Here is a 12,361-nt window from a genome sequence, read left to right on the forward strand (position 1 = left end):
GTACACCCTTCAACTGGCGTATCAGTCTACTCGGAGAGACCCATAGAACACCACTGTAGAGTTCACACAAATATTAGAGCTTATGTCTGTTCGTATCAGTTTCAATTGAGACCTTTATTTTGAAGGGGAAACGTCGAGTCCACTATTGTTGCTCACTCACTCATGCTCATGTTGTTCATGCAACGTTGCAGTTGACGAAATGCTCTGAGACCAGGTTGCAACACGACACACTGTATTTTAAGGAAAATAATATGGGTCGGTCATTTACATTTGGCAAGATTATTGTGTGGAATAGAGAGAGAGAGAGATCACTGTAAATTGCCAGAACCTGGCTGGTACAGACAAAGCAACTATTCAGCAGTGAGTATTTGTAGTACATGTTTCGGGGTTGGCTTGTTCCAGTAGCTCCGCCCTAACTGTTGAAGCCGTTCATTGGCCTACATGCATTTATATCAGTTGGATCCGTTTGCTGTTAAAACAGGTTTGTCGTGCTTCAATTTATAATGGGTCAATAATAAACTAAAACTGTGAGAAAGTTGAAGGTGGTGATGAACCCCTGGATATTATCCATTCATCCACTAGTAGCCTACATTATGTAAAACATCATGTGAGAGTATAGAATTATAGAGTATATAGAGTATATAAAACATGTGAGAGTATAGAATTATATACAACACGTGTATAACCTGATGTAGGTTTAAAAAGCAACATCAATTCACCTATATCCTACTTAAACCACAATTCCTCCTAGCAGAATTTAAAAAATGCACACTGTTTGCAATGTTAAGTGACTTTTAAAAAGGATTATCACATTACAGCCACAATATGGACCAGATGGCATTGGAACACTGCCTCTTGGACCAATACAAATGGAATGTAGGCTAGATTTTCTGTAGAAAACCACACCAGCAACATTTCTCAGATAGACAGCTCTGATGCAAAAATGTGATTATTTTCTTTATTTTGTGTCTTAAGATTTGTATTTATTACAGTTTGACCATAAAAGATAAACACACAGGTTGAGACATTTGTAGTACTGTATGGGTTGTCTTTTATTGGCATATATACTCCTTATACACTCTGCATTCCTTTTAGAATAAAAAGTTATTAACCAAACTAGTTATGGAACTTTTACACAAACATTTAACAAGGACTAAACCACATAGCTCTAAGGTTACTATAAAAATTCTGCCAATTATAGTCTTGCCCATTCCAATTGTGGTTTAAAGCTTGCTGGACACAAGACCTCGACAATGTGTCTGCAGGCCTATGTTTGGGTGTTAAAGGCACTGATTTAACCACAAATAATTCTCAGGATGAGTGGGATTTTGACAAATAAAACATAAAACAAATATGATACTCACCGCCACACACTAGTAGCTCACACTCTCTCAAAAAAACACTCCCTCATCACACACACACATTATCTGACAGATGCGTTCCCTCTGAGTTAGAGATGCATCTAAGTTATGTTAGCTGACAGAAGGCTAATCCTTATAACTGATCTTTGATAAGCACAGGTATAGTGTTGTTGCTGGGTCCAGAGTAATGCTTTACCTGGAGGGGTTCGTACATCATTTCATCATCATAGTCATCATCAGGCTTTGGTTTCAGTTCTCTCCCTGCTGTACTCAGTTCAGCTCTGTGCTTGGTGCTTTCATTCTATATTCTACTTGGGGTTTCACATCTAGATGACTATTGCTTCGATGTTTCTGAAACAAGCACCAGAGAGCGCTGATTGAATACAGCACAGGAGCCATTGTGACCACATGATCTCCAACTCAAGCATATAACAAATTGTACATAGGAGCAAGTGTATTTGTCAAAAAGCAGGGCATACTAACTAAACGGGATGATTCACCAAGGCCTGAAACTATGCTGCTAGTCACAGAGGGGGAAGTGCATTGGTCAAGTAGTATCATGGCAGTTCTGTAAGCAAATAAGCTTAAAGTCAAGTGTATGACATCCCACTACCTTCCCCTACAATAGGACACTGTCATCGTCTTGCTCTACACTTCTAACACATCTTGAAGTACTTTCAAGATGATTTTGTTTCTTTGATGAAGAAACAACAGCTCACTCCTAACATCTCTCATCCTTCTCATTCCAAACAATTACTGCTTGCTATTTTACTAACAAGAGCCATACTGTATCTATATTGTATACATAGGAAGAAGAAGAAAAATGGAACAGTAAAACATGGCCCCATTCCTAGTGCAGGGTGCAGTAATTTAATCACAAATAAAGACAGTACTTAACACAAGGAACTCCTAAAATAATACTCTAGACTGCCCTTGCATCTAACAAACATCAACAAAAAGACAGTAAAAAAAGCTATAATATTTAACATATGAGTAAATTCAGCAATAGCACAGGGCCTCAAGGTACATCAAGTATAGAGGAAGAGTGACTCTCTCGCACTCTCTCTCAAGCCCTTCTTCTTTGGGCCTCTTAGGCCTCCTTTGTGCTGACCTTCATCTTCTCCACTGTTTCCTGTGTTTAAAAGAGGGGGGGGGTAGAGGGAGAGAGAGATGGTGTGAGAGGAGAATATTATACATTGTCATGAGAAGAGCAATATGCTGTATGCCATGTAGCTCTGATTAGATAATAACAGATTCAATACCCAAAATTCCTCTACCCAGTGTTGTAGATATTTGGTAGTAGAGTAGTGGCCTGAGGGCACACACTTAATGTGCTGTGAAATCTATTGTTAAATGTACTGTAATGTTTTTTAAATTATGTAACTGCCTTAATGTTGCTGGACCCCAGGAAAAGTAGTTGCTGCCTTGGCAGCCGATAATGGGTCGCATGATCTGTACAATGTTAGTCATCAATAAAGAACAACTCTGCCACTGTTTCTTTCTCAGGACAACTAAACATGCTGTATTGGTATGACAAAGCATATCTCCCACTCCTGATGGTCTAGGTCAGGGTTTCAACCCTAATCTAGTGCACCTGATTCTAATAATTAACTGGTTGATAAGCTATATTAGATGCGTTACAACTGGAAATGGAGCAAAAACCTACTGGAGGGTAGCTCTCCAAGAACAGGTTTGGAGAGCCCTGGTCTAGGTACACTATTTGCATAGTCATGACTGTTCAAACCACCCTTAATGTTGTGAGATATGCAGAATAGTTACTCATGGGCTGTAGTACACATCTTTCAAGGGGTGAAACAGGTGTGATAAACTCATTTGTTCTAAACTTTCAATAATATTGCAGCTAGTTGATAACTCTGTCTAGACAAATTCCAGAGCTACCCATCTGTCTGGGGAGATTGGAGAGCGGCCTGGTCTGTCCGTTGAACTGTGACCAACTGTTTCCTTTGGTGACAGGCTGACCTGGTGCTTGTTAAGCTCGGTCACACGGAGACTCCATTCCTCCTCGGTCATCTCCTGCCCCGCCTCCCCGGTCTCCTTGACAACCGCTGTCTTGTCTGAGAAAGAGATGCAAAGGATGAAAGAATTACAGGAACAATTGGAGAGAGAGAAGAACAGGTGTTGAGTCCTTATCTGTTGTGCTATATGTGGTTCAGATGACTTGTAGATGAGTCAGTGTGTCTATACAGGTGTGCTGGTGTGTCTTTCCTCACCAGTGCAGGTCATGGCAGTGCAGACCCAGTTGCCACAGGCACACACACAGCGGTTACACTCCACCTGTGTCTCGGCCCCATCTTCATAGGTCTCATCCTCCAGGGCACACTCTGCAGGGGGGCACATAGAATTCAGATTAAAAAGAGATAGAGTACAGCAGATATGGTGCCTCTAATACACCACCAAACATCTAACAAAGAGATATACAATTCTGTGTTTTTAAATTAAATCAATTTATTCTGTCTAAATAGGACCATGGCAATGCAGTTGAGTAGTGATGAGTTTATACATAGTCCACAGCAGAAAGAGAGCAACAGAGCCCTGATGCCCTCTGTTAAAACACTGTACTGGGCCATTTGAAATAGCATACTGTCACGGTCGTGGTATGGAGGAGACCAAGGCGCAGTGTGGTAAGTATACATCCAGAAAGAACACTGAACAAACTATCAAAACGAACCGTGAAGCTAATATGCGTAGTGCAGACTGGTAACTAAACATAGACCAAGAACCCACAAAATACCCAAGGAATATGGCTACCTAAATATGGTCCCCAATCAGAGACAATGATAAACAGCTGCCTCTGTATGAGAAGCAATCTAGGCAACCATAGACAAAAAACCCTAGACATACAAAAAACCCTAGACAATACAAAAACTAACAAACCACCCTCGTCATACCCTGACCTAACCAAAAATAAAGAAAACAAAGATAACTAAGGTCAGGGCATGACACATACAGTGGATTTGGAAAGTATTCAGACCCCTTAACTATATCCACATTATGTTACGTTACAGCCTTATTCTAAAATGGATCAAATAGTTTTCCCCCCTCATCAATCTACTCACAATACCCCATAATGATAAAGCAAAAACAGTTTAGAAATGTTTGAAAATGTATTAAAGATAAAAACGGAAATATCAGATTTACATAAGTATTCAGACACCTTTTACTCAGTGTTGAAGCACATTTGGCAGCGATTACAGCCTCAAGTCTTTTTGGGTATGACGCTACAAGCTTGGCACAGCTGTATTTGGGGAGTTTCTTCCATTCTTCTCTGCATATCCTCTCAAGCGGTCAGGTTGGATAGAGAGAGTCGCTGCACAGCTATTTTCAGGTCTCTCCAGAGAGATTCAATCGGGTTCAAGTCCGGGCTCTGGCTAGGCCACTCAAGAACATTCAGAGACTTGTCCCGAAGCCACTCCTGCGTTGTCTTGTGTGCTCAGGGTCGTTGTCCTGTTGGAAGGTGAACCTTCGCCCCAGTCTGAGGTCCTGAGTGCTCTGGAGCAGGTTTCATCAAGGATCTCTGTACTTTGCTCCGTTCTTCTTTCCCTCGATCCTGACTAGTCTCCCAGTCCCTGCCGCTGAAAAACATCCCCAAGGTATGATGCTGCCACCACCATGCTTCACCGTAGGGATGCTGCCAGATTTCCTCCAGACATAACACTTGGCATTCAGGCCAAAGAGTTCAATCTTGGTTTCATCAGACCAGAGAATATTGTTTCTCATGGTCTGAGAGTCTTTAGGCGCCTTTTTCCAAGCGGACTGTTGTGTGCCTTTTACTGAAGAATGCCATACGTCTGGCCACTGTACCATAAAGGCCTGATTGGTGGAGAGCTGCAGAGATGGTTGTCCTTCTGGAATGTTCTAACATCTCCACAGAGGAACTCTGGAGCTCTGTCAGAGTGACCATCGAGTTCTTGGTCACCTCCCCTGACCAAGGCCCTTCTGAATGCTCATTCCCCTGATTGCTCATTTTGGCCAGGCGGCCAGCTCTAGGAAGAGTCTTGGTGGTTCCAAACTTCTTCCATTTAAGAATGATGGAGGCCACTGTGTTGTTGAGGACCTTCAATGCTGCAGAAATGTTTTGGTACCCTTCCCCAGATCTGTGCCTTGACCGCCGCCTGTCCCGGAGCTCTACGGACAATTCCTTAAACCCCTTAAACCGCTTGGTTTTTGCACTGTCAACTGTGGAACCTTACATAGACAGGTGTGTGCCTTTCCAAATCATGTCCAATCAATTTAATTTACCACAGGTGGAGTCCAATCAAGTTCTAGAAACATCTCAAGGATGATCAATGGAAACAGGATGCACCTGAGCTCAATTTCAAGTCTTATAGCAAAGGCTCTGAATACTTACGTAAATAAGGTATTCCTGTTATATAATTTTTATCAATTTGCCAAAATGTCATTAAAGGATATTGTGTGTAGATTGATGAAATTTTTTAAAATATATTTTTTAAGGCTGTTATGTAACAACATGTGGAATAAGTCAAGGGGTCTGAATACTTTCCAAATGCACTGTACATGTTAAATTAAATATACGTCTTTCAAACTTTCTTAGGTCCATCCTACACACAAAATCATTTACAATTTATACGTAGAAAAAAGGAAATATATACAGTAATTGTAAGCCAAAATTAATGTTTCCTTCATAGACATCCAAATTAATTTCAAACCGAGCTATTCTTTCTCGTTCCTCAATAGACCGACAAAGTGTCAGGGAGGCCCAACACCACCAAATATGTTCATTGGTTCATTGGATGAATAATAAAAACATTTATATTACTTTTGGTGAACAGTGTGCAGGTCGCTGTTATGGGTTATGCTAGCCTCCTTATTATGCTAGCTTCCTTTATAGTAGCTATAGCTAGCTAGCTAAAATATTTATGAAAATTATGAAAAATAATATTTGATTGTCCCTGCGGGACAGGGTGTTATAACAGGTTGCACAGCCTCTGCTCAACTCAGTACAGTACAACAGACTGAGGAAAAATGATCTTGTCTGTAAATAAATCATATGTAGCTGTTTTTGCTTCAATTAATTTCAAGTATGTTAGGGTGAGTTACAGTAGATATGCTTGTGGTTGTGGTGAATAAGTTTGCTATTTTGATTAACATAATGTAAATCCCATGCACTTTAAATGCATACTGCAATTTACTGCATGTATTGGAGAGGTTGATATAGAGGTATTTGTGTAATGAACTGAGAAAAAAATGTGTGATGTCAGCAGTAGTGTGCAATGTTGTCATCATAGAGTAATGGGGTCAAAGGTCACGTGTCTGTGAGCTCACTCTTCTCGGGTGGGTTGAAGCCGGGCTTCAGGCAGTTGAGGAACTCATCGAAGCTAAGCTTCCAGTCAGCGTTCTCATCTGACAGCTCGATCAGGGCGTCCACACACAGGCTTCTGGGAACAGGACAAAGAAACACACACACAAGTTCATATCCACTGCCTGTACTCATAGTTATGTATAGCTGTTGAGATGGTTATTGGGCATAGCTTCTGACTGATAAAAAAACTTAGTGGTTGATTTTGCATGGAGAATCTTCCTACACTGTAAACAAATCTGTTGTTTCAACTTATTATTAAGTAACTGGTTCCACAACTATTTTTTTTGTTTACTCAAATGTTCAGTCCAAGTCTTACCTGAACCATCTCAAAAAGTTGCCTCAAATTTAGCTCCAACTTAAGAAAAAAGCAATCTACTTAAGATGTGTCACACCCTGTGACTAGGGTGGGCATTCTATGTTCTTTTTTCTATGTTTTTGTATTTCTTTGTTTTTGTATTTCTTTGTTTTTGGCCGGGGATGGTTCTCAATCAGGGACATCTGTCTATCGTTGCTCTGATTGGGAACCATACTTAGGTAGCTCTTGCCCACATGGGTTTTGTGGGTAGTTATTTTCTGTTTTGTGTGTCTGCACCAGACAGAACTGTTTAGTTTGTGCCACTTTGATCTTTTTTGTTCTAGTGTTCAGTTTTATTAAAAATCATGAACACATACCACGCTGCACCTCGGCCCTCTTCTTCAAACAGCCGTTACAACATGATGTGTTTGCTCAGAAATGGTCTCATAATTTATGTTCATTCAACTATAAATTATTATTTGGGCATCTTAACTAAAAACTAACTAAAAAAGGCTGTTTTATTTATCATAGTGATTCAGGACTAACATTAAAACAGAATTAAAACAGAATAATATGCGCCAACAACAGACAACCACACAGAAAAAAACTACAATTGCTGAAATAAGTCAATCAAATCAATGATGAGAGAATAATCAGATGAACTTATAAATGACCCAGACGTGGAGACATAGCAGGAAGATCAGAATGCCATGAACCAAGAGGTTGCGAATTCAAATCCCAGGTGAAGACATGTTGAATAATAATGACTGTATCAATGCACAATGTAATCACGAATGTCAAATATGTAAGTTAAAAGCATTGTTTGTGTGTGTAACCTGTTGCACAAACTTTTTTAGTTAGAAAAATAATAATTTATAGTTGAATGAACATATGAGACAACTTGAAAAAACATAATTCTAAATTGACTGGATTTTGCCTACGTTTTCTCAAGTTGGAGCTAAGTTTGGGCCAACAATACTTTTTTCTTCCAGGTAGCATTTGGACCAAAAAAGTTGAGTAAACTAAAAGGATGTGACACCAGTGACACCACTTACATAACAATAATTAGTTGAAACAAATACATTTGTTTTTACAGTGCATCCATCCTTCATTTGCAAGGCCAGGAGTTTTCCCTAGTCAATTCACATGGCCAGGAATTACTCAGGGGCCTACTCATGTGTGGGCAATATAAGCGGCTTATTTAATCAGTTTATTTTCTCCAAACCTGAAGAAGCATTGCAGCACTGCTCCAGTGAGCAGCGCAGTGGAAACCCAGGCTCTGATAATGCACAGACCAGATGTCTGTGAGGGTAATAGCCACAGGAGGCCCCAGGTGCAGTTTAGACTGGGTCACACAGGGTTTAAGGCTCAGAGAGAGGGAAAGTAGGGCTTAATATAGCACCAGCTCCTCAGAAGCCCTCTACTGTACAGCTGAGGATAAGATATAGATACTGTAGAGGTTTTCATAAACACTACACCAGAAATAGATAAGCTTTTTAAAGATGAAATAGCACACAAGCACACACTCACTCACACACGCACACTGACCTGAGCAGCCTGTTGCTCTCCTGGTCTGCGTAGGACTGCATGTCCACGTTGGAGTCATTATGTTGGATGAACTTGAGGAGCTCTGAGGAGTCCAGCGTGGAGTCACCATTGTCGTAGTTCTGTGTACACACGCACGCACGCACACACACACACACACACACACACACACACACACACACACACACACACACACACACACACACACACACACACACACACACACACACACACACACACACACACACACACACACACACACACACACACACACACACACACACACACACACACACACACACACACACACACACAGAGTTAGTAGGAGGAGAAAAGAGTTTCTCTATCAATCACTCTCTAACAATATCTCCCTTTAACTGATAAAACACCTGCTTCTAGTCTGCTAATCCAGAGAGAGGGGGGACAAATGGAAATGGAACTCTATAACAGCTATAGAGTTCTATTCTATAAAGATTGACAGACAGACATGGTGAATAGGGAGAGGAAGTGAGACAGTCTCCAGTCTCCATGTTTGTACAGTCGACTCAAATAAAACTGTGAAGGGCCTTGGCGTTACTCTGGACCCTGATCTCTCTTTTGACAAACAAATCAAGACTGTTTCAAGGACATAACATTGCAAATATCAGAAACTCTCTGTCCAAAAATTATGCAGAAAAATTAATCCATGCTTTTGTTACTTCTAGGTTAGACTACTGCAATGCTCTACTTTCCGGCTACCCGGATAAAGCACTAAATAAACTTCAGTTAGTGCTAAATACGGCTGCTAGAATCCTAACTAGAACCTCAAAATGTGATGATATTTCTCCAGTGCTAGCCTCCCTACACTGGCTTCCTGTTAAGGCAAGGGCTGATTTCAAGGTTTTACTGCTAACCTACAAAGCATTACATGGGCTTGCTCCTACCTATCTCTCTGATTTGGTCCTGCCATACATACCTACTCATACGCTACGGCCATAAGGCGCAGGCCTCCTAATTGTCCCTAGAATTTCTAAGCAAACAGCTGGAGGCAGGGCTTTCTCCTTTAGAGCTCCATTTTTATGGAATGGTCTGCCTACCCATGTGAGAGACGCAGACTCGGTCTCAACCTTTAAGTCTTTACTGAAGACTCATCTCTTCAGTGGGTCATATGATTGAGTGTAGTCTGGCCCAGGAGCTTGAAGGTGAACGGAAAGGCTCTGGCGCAACGAACCGCCCTTGCTGTCTCTGCATGGCTGGTTCCCCTCTCTCCACTGGGATTCTCTGCCTCTAACCCTATTACAGGGGCTGAGTCACTGGCTTACTGGTCTTCTTCCATGCCGTCCCTGGGAGGGGTGTGTCACTTGAGTGGGTTGAGTCACTGATGTGATCTTCTTGTCCGGGTTGGCACCCCACCTTAGGTTGTGCCGTGGCGGAGATCTTTGTGGGCTATACTCGGACTTGTCTCAGGATGGTAAGTTAGTGGTTGAAGATATCCCTCTAGTGGTGTGGGGGCTGTGCTTTGGCAAAGTGGGTGGGGTTATATCCTGCCTGTTTGGCCCTGTCCGGGGTATCATCGGATGGGGCCACAGTGTCTCCTGACCCCTCCTGTCTCAGCCTCTAGAATTTATGCTTCAGTAGTTTGTGTTGGGGGGCTAGAGTCAGTTTGTTATATCTGGAGTACTTCTCCTGTCTTATCCGGTGTCCTGTATGAATTTAAGTATGCTCTCTCTAATTCTCTCTTTCTTTCTTTCTCTCTCTCGGAGGACCTGAGCCCTAGGACCATGCCTCAGGACTACCTGGCATGAGGACTCCTTGCTGTCCCCAGTCCACCTGACCGTGCTTATGTTCCAGTTTCAACTGTTCTGCCTGCGGCTATGGAATCATCACCTGTTCACCGGACGTGCTACCTGTCCCAGACGTGCTGATTTCAACTCTCTAGAGACAGCAGGAATGGTAGAGATACTCTTAACTTGTCATAGCCTGGTTCCTCTCTAGGTTTCTTCCTAGGTTTTGGCCTTCTAGGGAGTTTTTCCTAGCCACCGTGCTTCTAGTTAATGAAACTCTCAGACACAAGGCACATAGAGGAGATTGGAAGAGACACGAGAATAATGGTCTTTTGATTTCAAATGAATCTCTCTCATGTTTTCATGTGTGTGGAAGAAACTGTAACCAGTGGGGGAATAAATCACAGAGTTATATAGAGATCACAATGTTGAATCTGTCCTATTATGGCGTCTGTGAGAGCACGGACAGCGCCATTGAGGCCATCTCCATATTCTTGTTCTACTACTTCTGGTTGGTAAACAAACTGTAAGGGTGCATACTGCCACCTGGAGTGTGTTGTTTGAACAGGTATAAAGCCAAGGTTGGTGATTTACTGCCACGTAGAGTTATGGAATGTTTACTCATGAGTATAATTAATTGGCTAATTCCTCCTATGTGATCCTTCCTTAACCCATAGGAACTCCCATCAAGTTGACTACTTTAAAAAAGTCTTCAATGGCGTTGTCCATGCTAAAACAGACTTCTGGGCCCTAAAGTCCTCCAAACAACTCTCAGTCCCTGTCGCTGAAAAATATCCCCACAGCATGATGCTGCCACCACCATGCTTCACTGTAGGGATGGTGCCAGGTTTCCTCCTGACGTGAAGCTTGGCATTCAGGCCAAAGGATTCAACCTTGGTTTCATCAGACCAGAGAATCTTGTTTCTCATAGTCTGGGAGTCCTTTAGGTGCCTTTTGGCAAACTCCAAGTGGGCTGTCATGTGCCTTTTACTGAGGAGTGGCTTCCGTCTGGTTACTCTACCATAAAGGCCTGATTGGTGGAGTGCTGCAGCGATGGTTGTCCTTCTGGAGGGTTCTCCCATCTCCACAGAGGAACTCTGGAGCTCTGTCAGAGTGACCATCGAGTTCTTGGTTACCTCCCTGACTAAGGCCCTACTCCCCCGATTGCTCAGTTTGGCCGGGCGGCCAGCTCTAGGAAGAGTCTCGGTTGTTCCAAACTTCTTCCATTTAAGAATGATGGAGTCAACTGTGTTCTTGGGGACATTCAATGCAGCAGAAATGTTTTGGTACTCTTCCCCAGATCTGTGCCTTAACACAATCCTGTCTCAGCGCTCTATGGACAATTCCTTCGACCTTATGGCTTGGTCTTTGCTCTGACATGCACTGTCAAACTGTGGAACCTTATATAGACAGGCGTGCCTTTCCAAATCATGTTCAATCAATTTCATTTACCACAGGTGGACTCCAATCAAGTTGTAGAAACATCTCAAGGATGATCAATGGAAACAGGACTCAACTGAGCTCATATTCGAGTCTCATAGCAAAGGGTCTGAATACTTATGTAAATGCGTTTTATTTTTTTTTACATTTATATATAATCAATTTCTGAATGTAACGTAACAAAATGTGAGAAAAGTCAAGGGGTACTTTCTGAATGCACTGTATGTGAGAGGTAAAAACTGCTTACATTTTATTTTTTACATGTGGTCCATAGTTTTGGACTTCATAGAACCAATATCACAACTGGAACACACACAAAGACACACACACAGACACACACACACCTTGAAGTATTTGAGCAGGATGTCGGTAAAGTTGGAGCCCTTGACAAACCAGCCGTCTGGGACCACCTCAGTCTGCAGCCACTGGATCACACGATGCCTCAACTCATTACGGTCTGCTACGTAACACACCACTGGAGAGAGGAATGACAGAGAAGGGACAGTGGGTGGGATTGAGTGAGACAGAGAGGGAGAGCGAGAGAGAGAATGTGACAGTCAAAACCCACAATCTAGCAGGTACTCTAGCCTTTCTGACACTCTCTAGGATGATCAAG

The 12,361-nt window shown here is 42.2% G+C and overlaps 1 protein-coding gene across 1 annotated transcript in view; it reads right to left on the reverse strand.

Moving 5' to 3' along the window:
* Positions 1–1,031: 1,031 nt before the first annotated feature.
* The window catches only part of LOC124045778 (follistatin-related protein 1-like), a 58,232-nt gene continuing 46,902 nt past the window's right edge, over positions 1,032–12,361 (reverse strand). The window contains exons 6-11 of the mRNA XM_046365395.1: positions 12,090–12,220; positions 8,546–8,664; positions 6,666–6,778; positions 3,593–3,703; positions 3,342–3,436; positions 1,032–2,493 (exon numbers count right to left, since the gene is read on the reverse strand). Of these exons, the coding sequence (XP_046221351.1) occupies positions 2,452–2,493; positions 3,342–3,436; positions 3,593–3,703; positions 6,666–6,778; positions 8,546–8,664; positions 12,090–12,220 (611 nt within the window). The 3' untranslated portion in view covers positions 1,032–2,451. The remainder of the gene's footprint in view (positions 2,494–3,341; positions 3,437–3,592; positions 3,704–6,665; positions 6,779–8,545; positions 8,665–12,089; positions 12,221–12,361) is intronic.

Source organism: Oncorhynchus gorbuscha, linkage group LG01 (assembly GCF_021184085.1).
Source record: "Oncorhynchus gorbuscha isolate QuinsamMale2020 ecotype Even-year linkage group LG01, OgorEven_v1.0, whole genome shotgun sequence".
NCBI classification, from domain to species: Eukaryota; Metazoa; Chordata; class Actinopteri; order Salmoniformes; family Salmonidae; genus Oncorhynchus; species Oncorhynchus gorbuscha.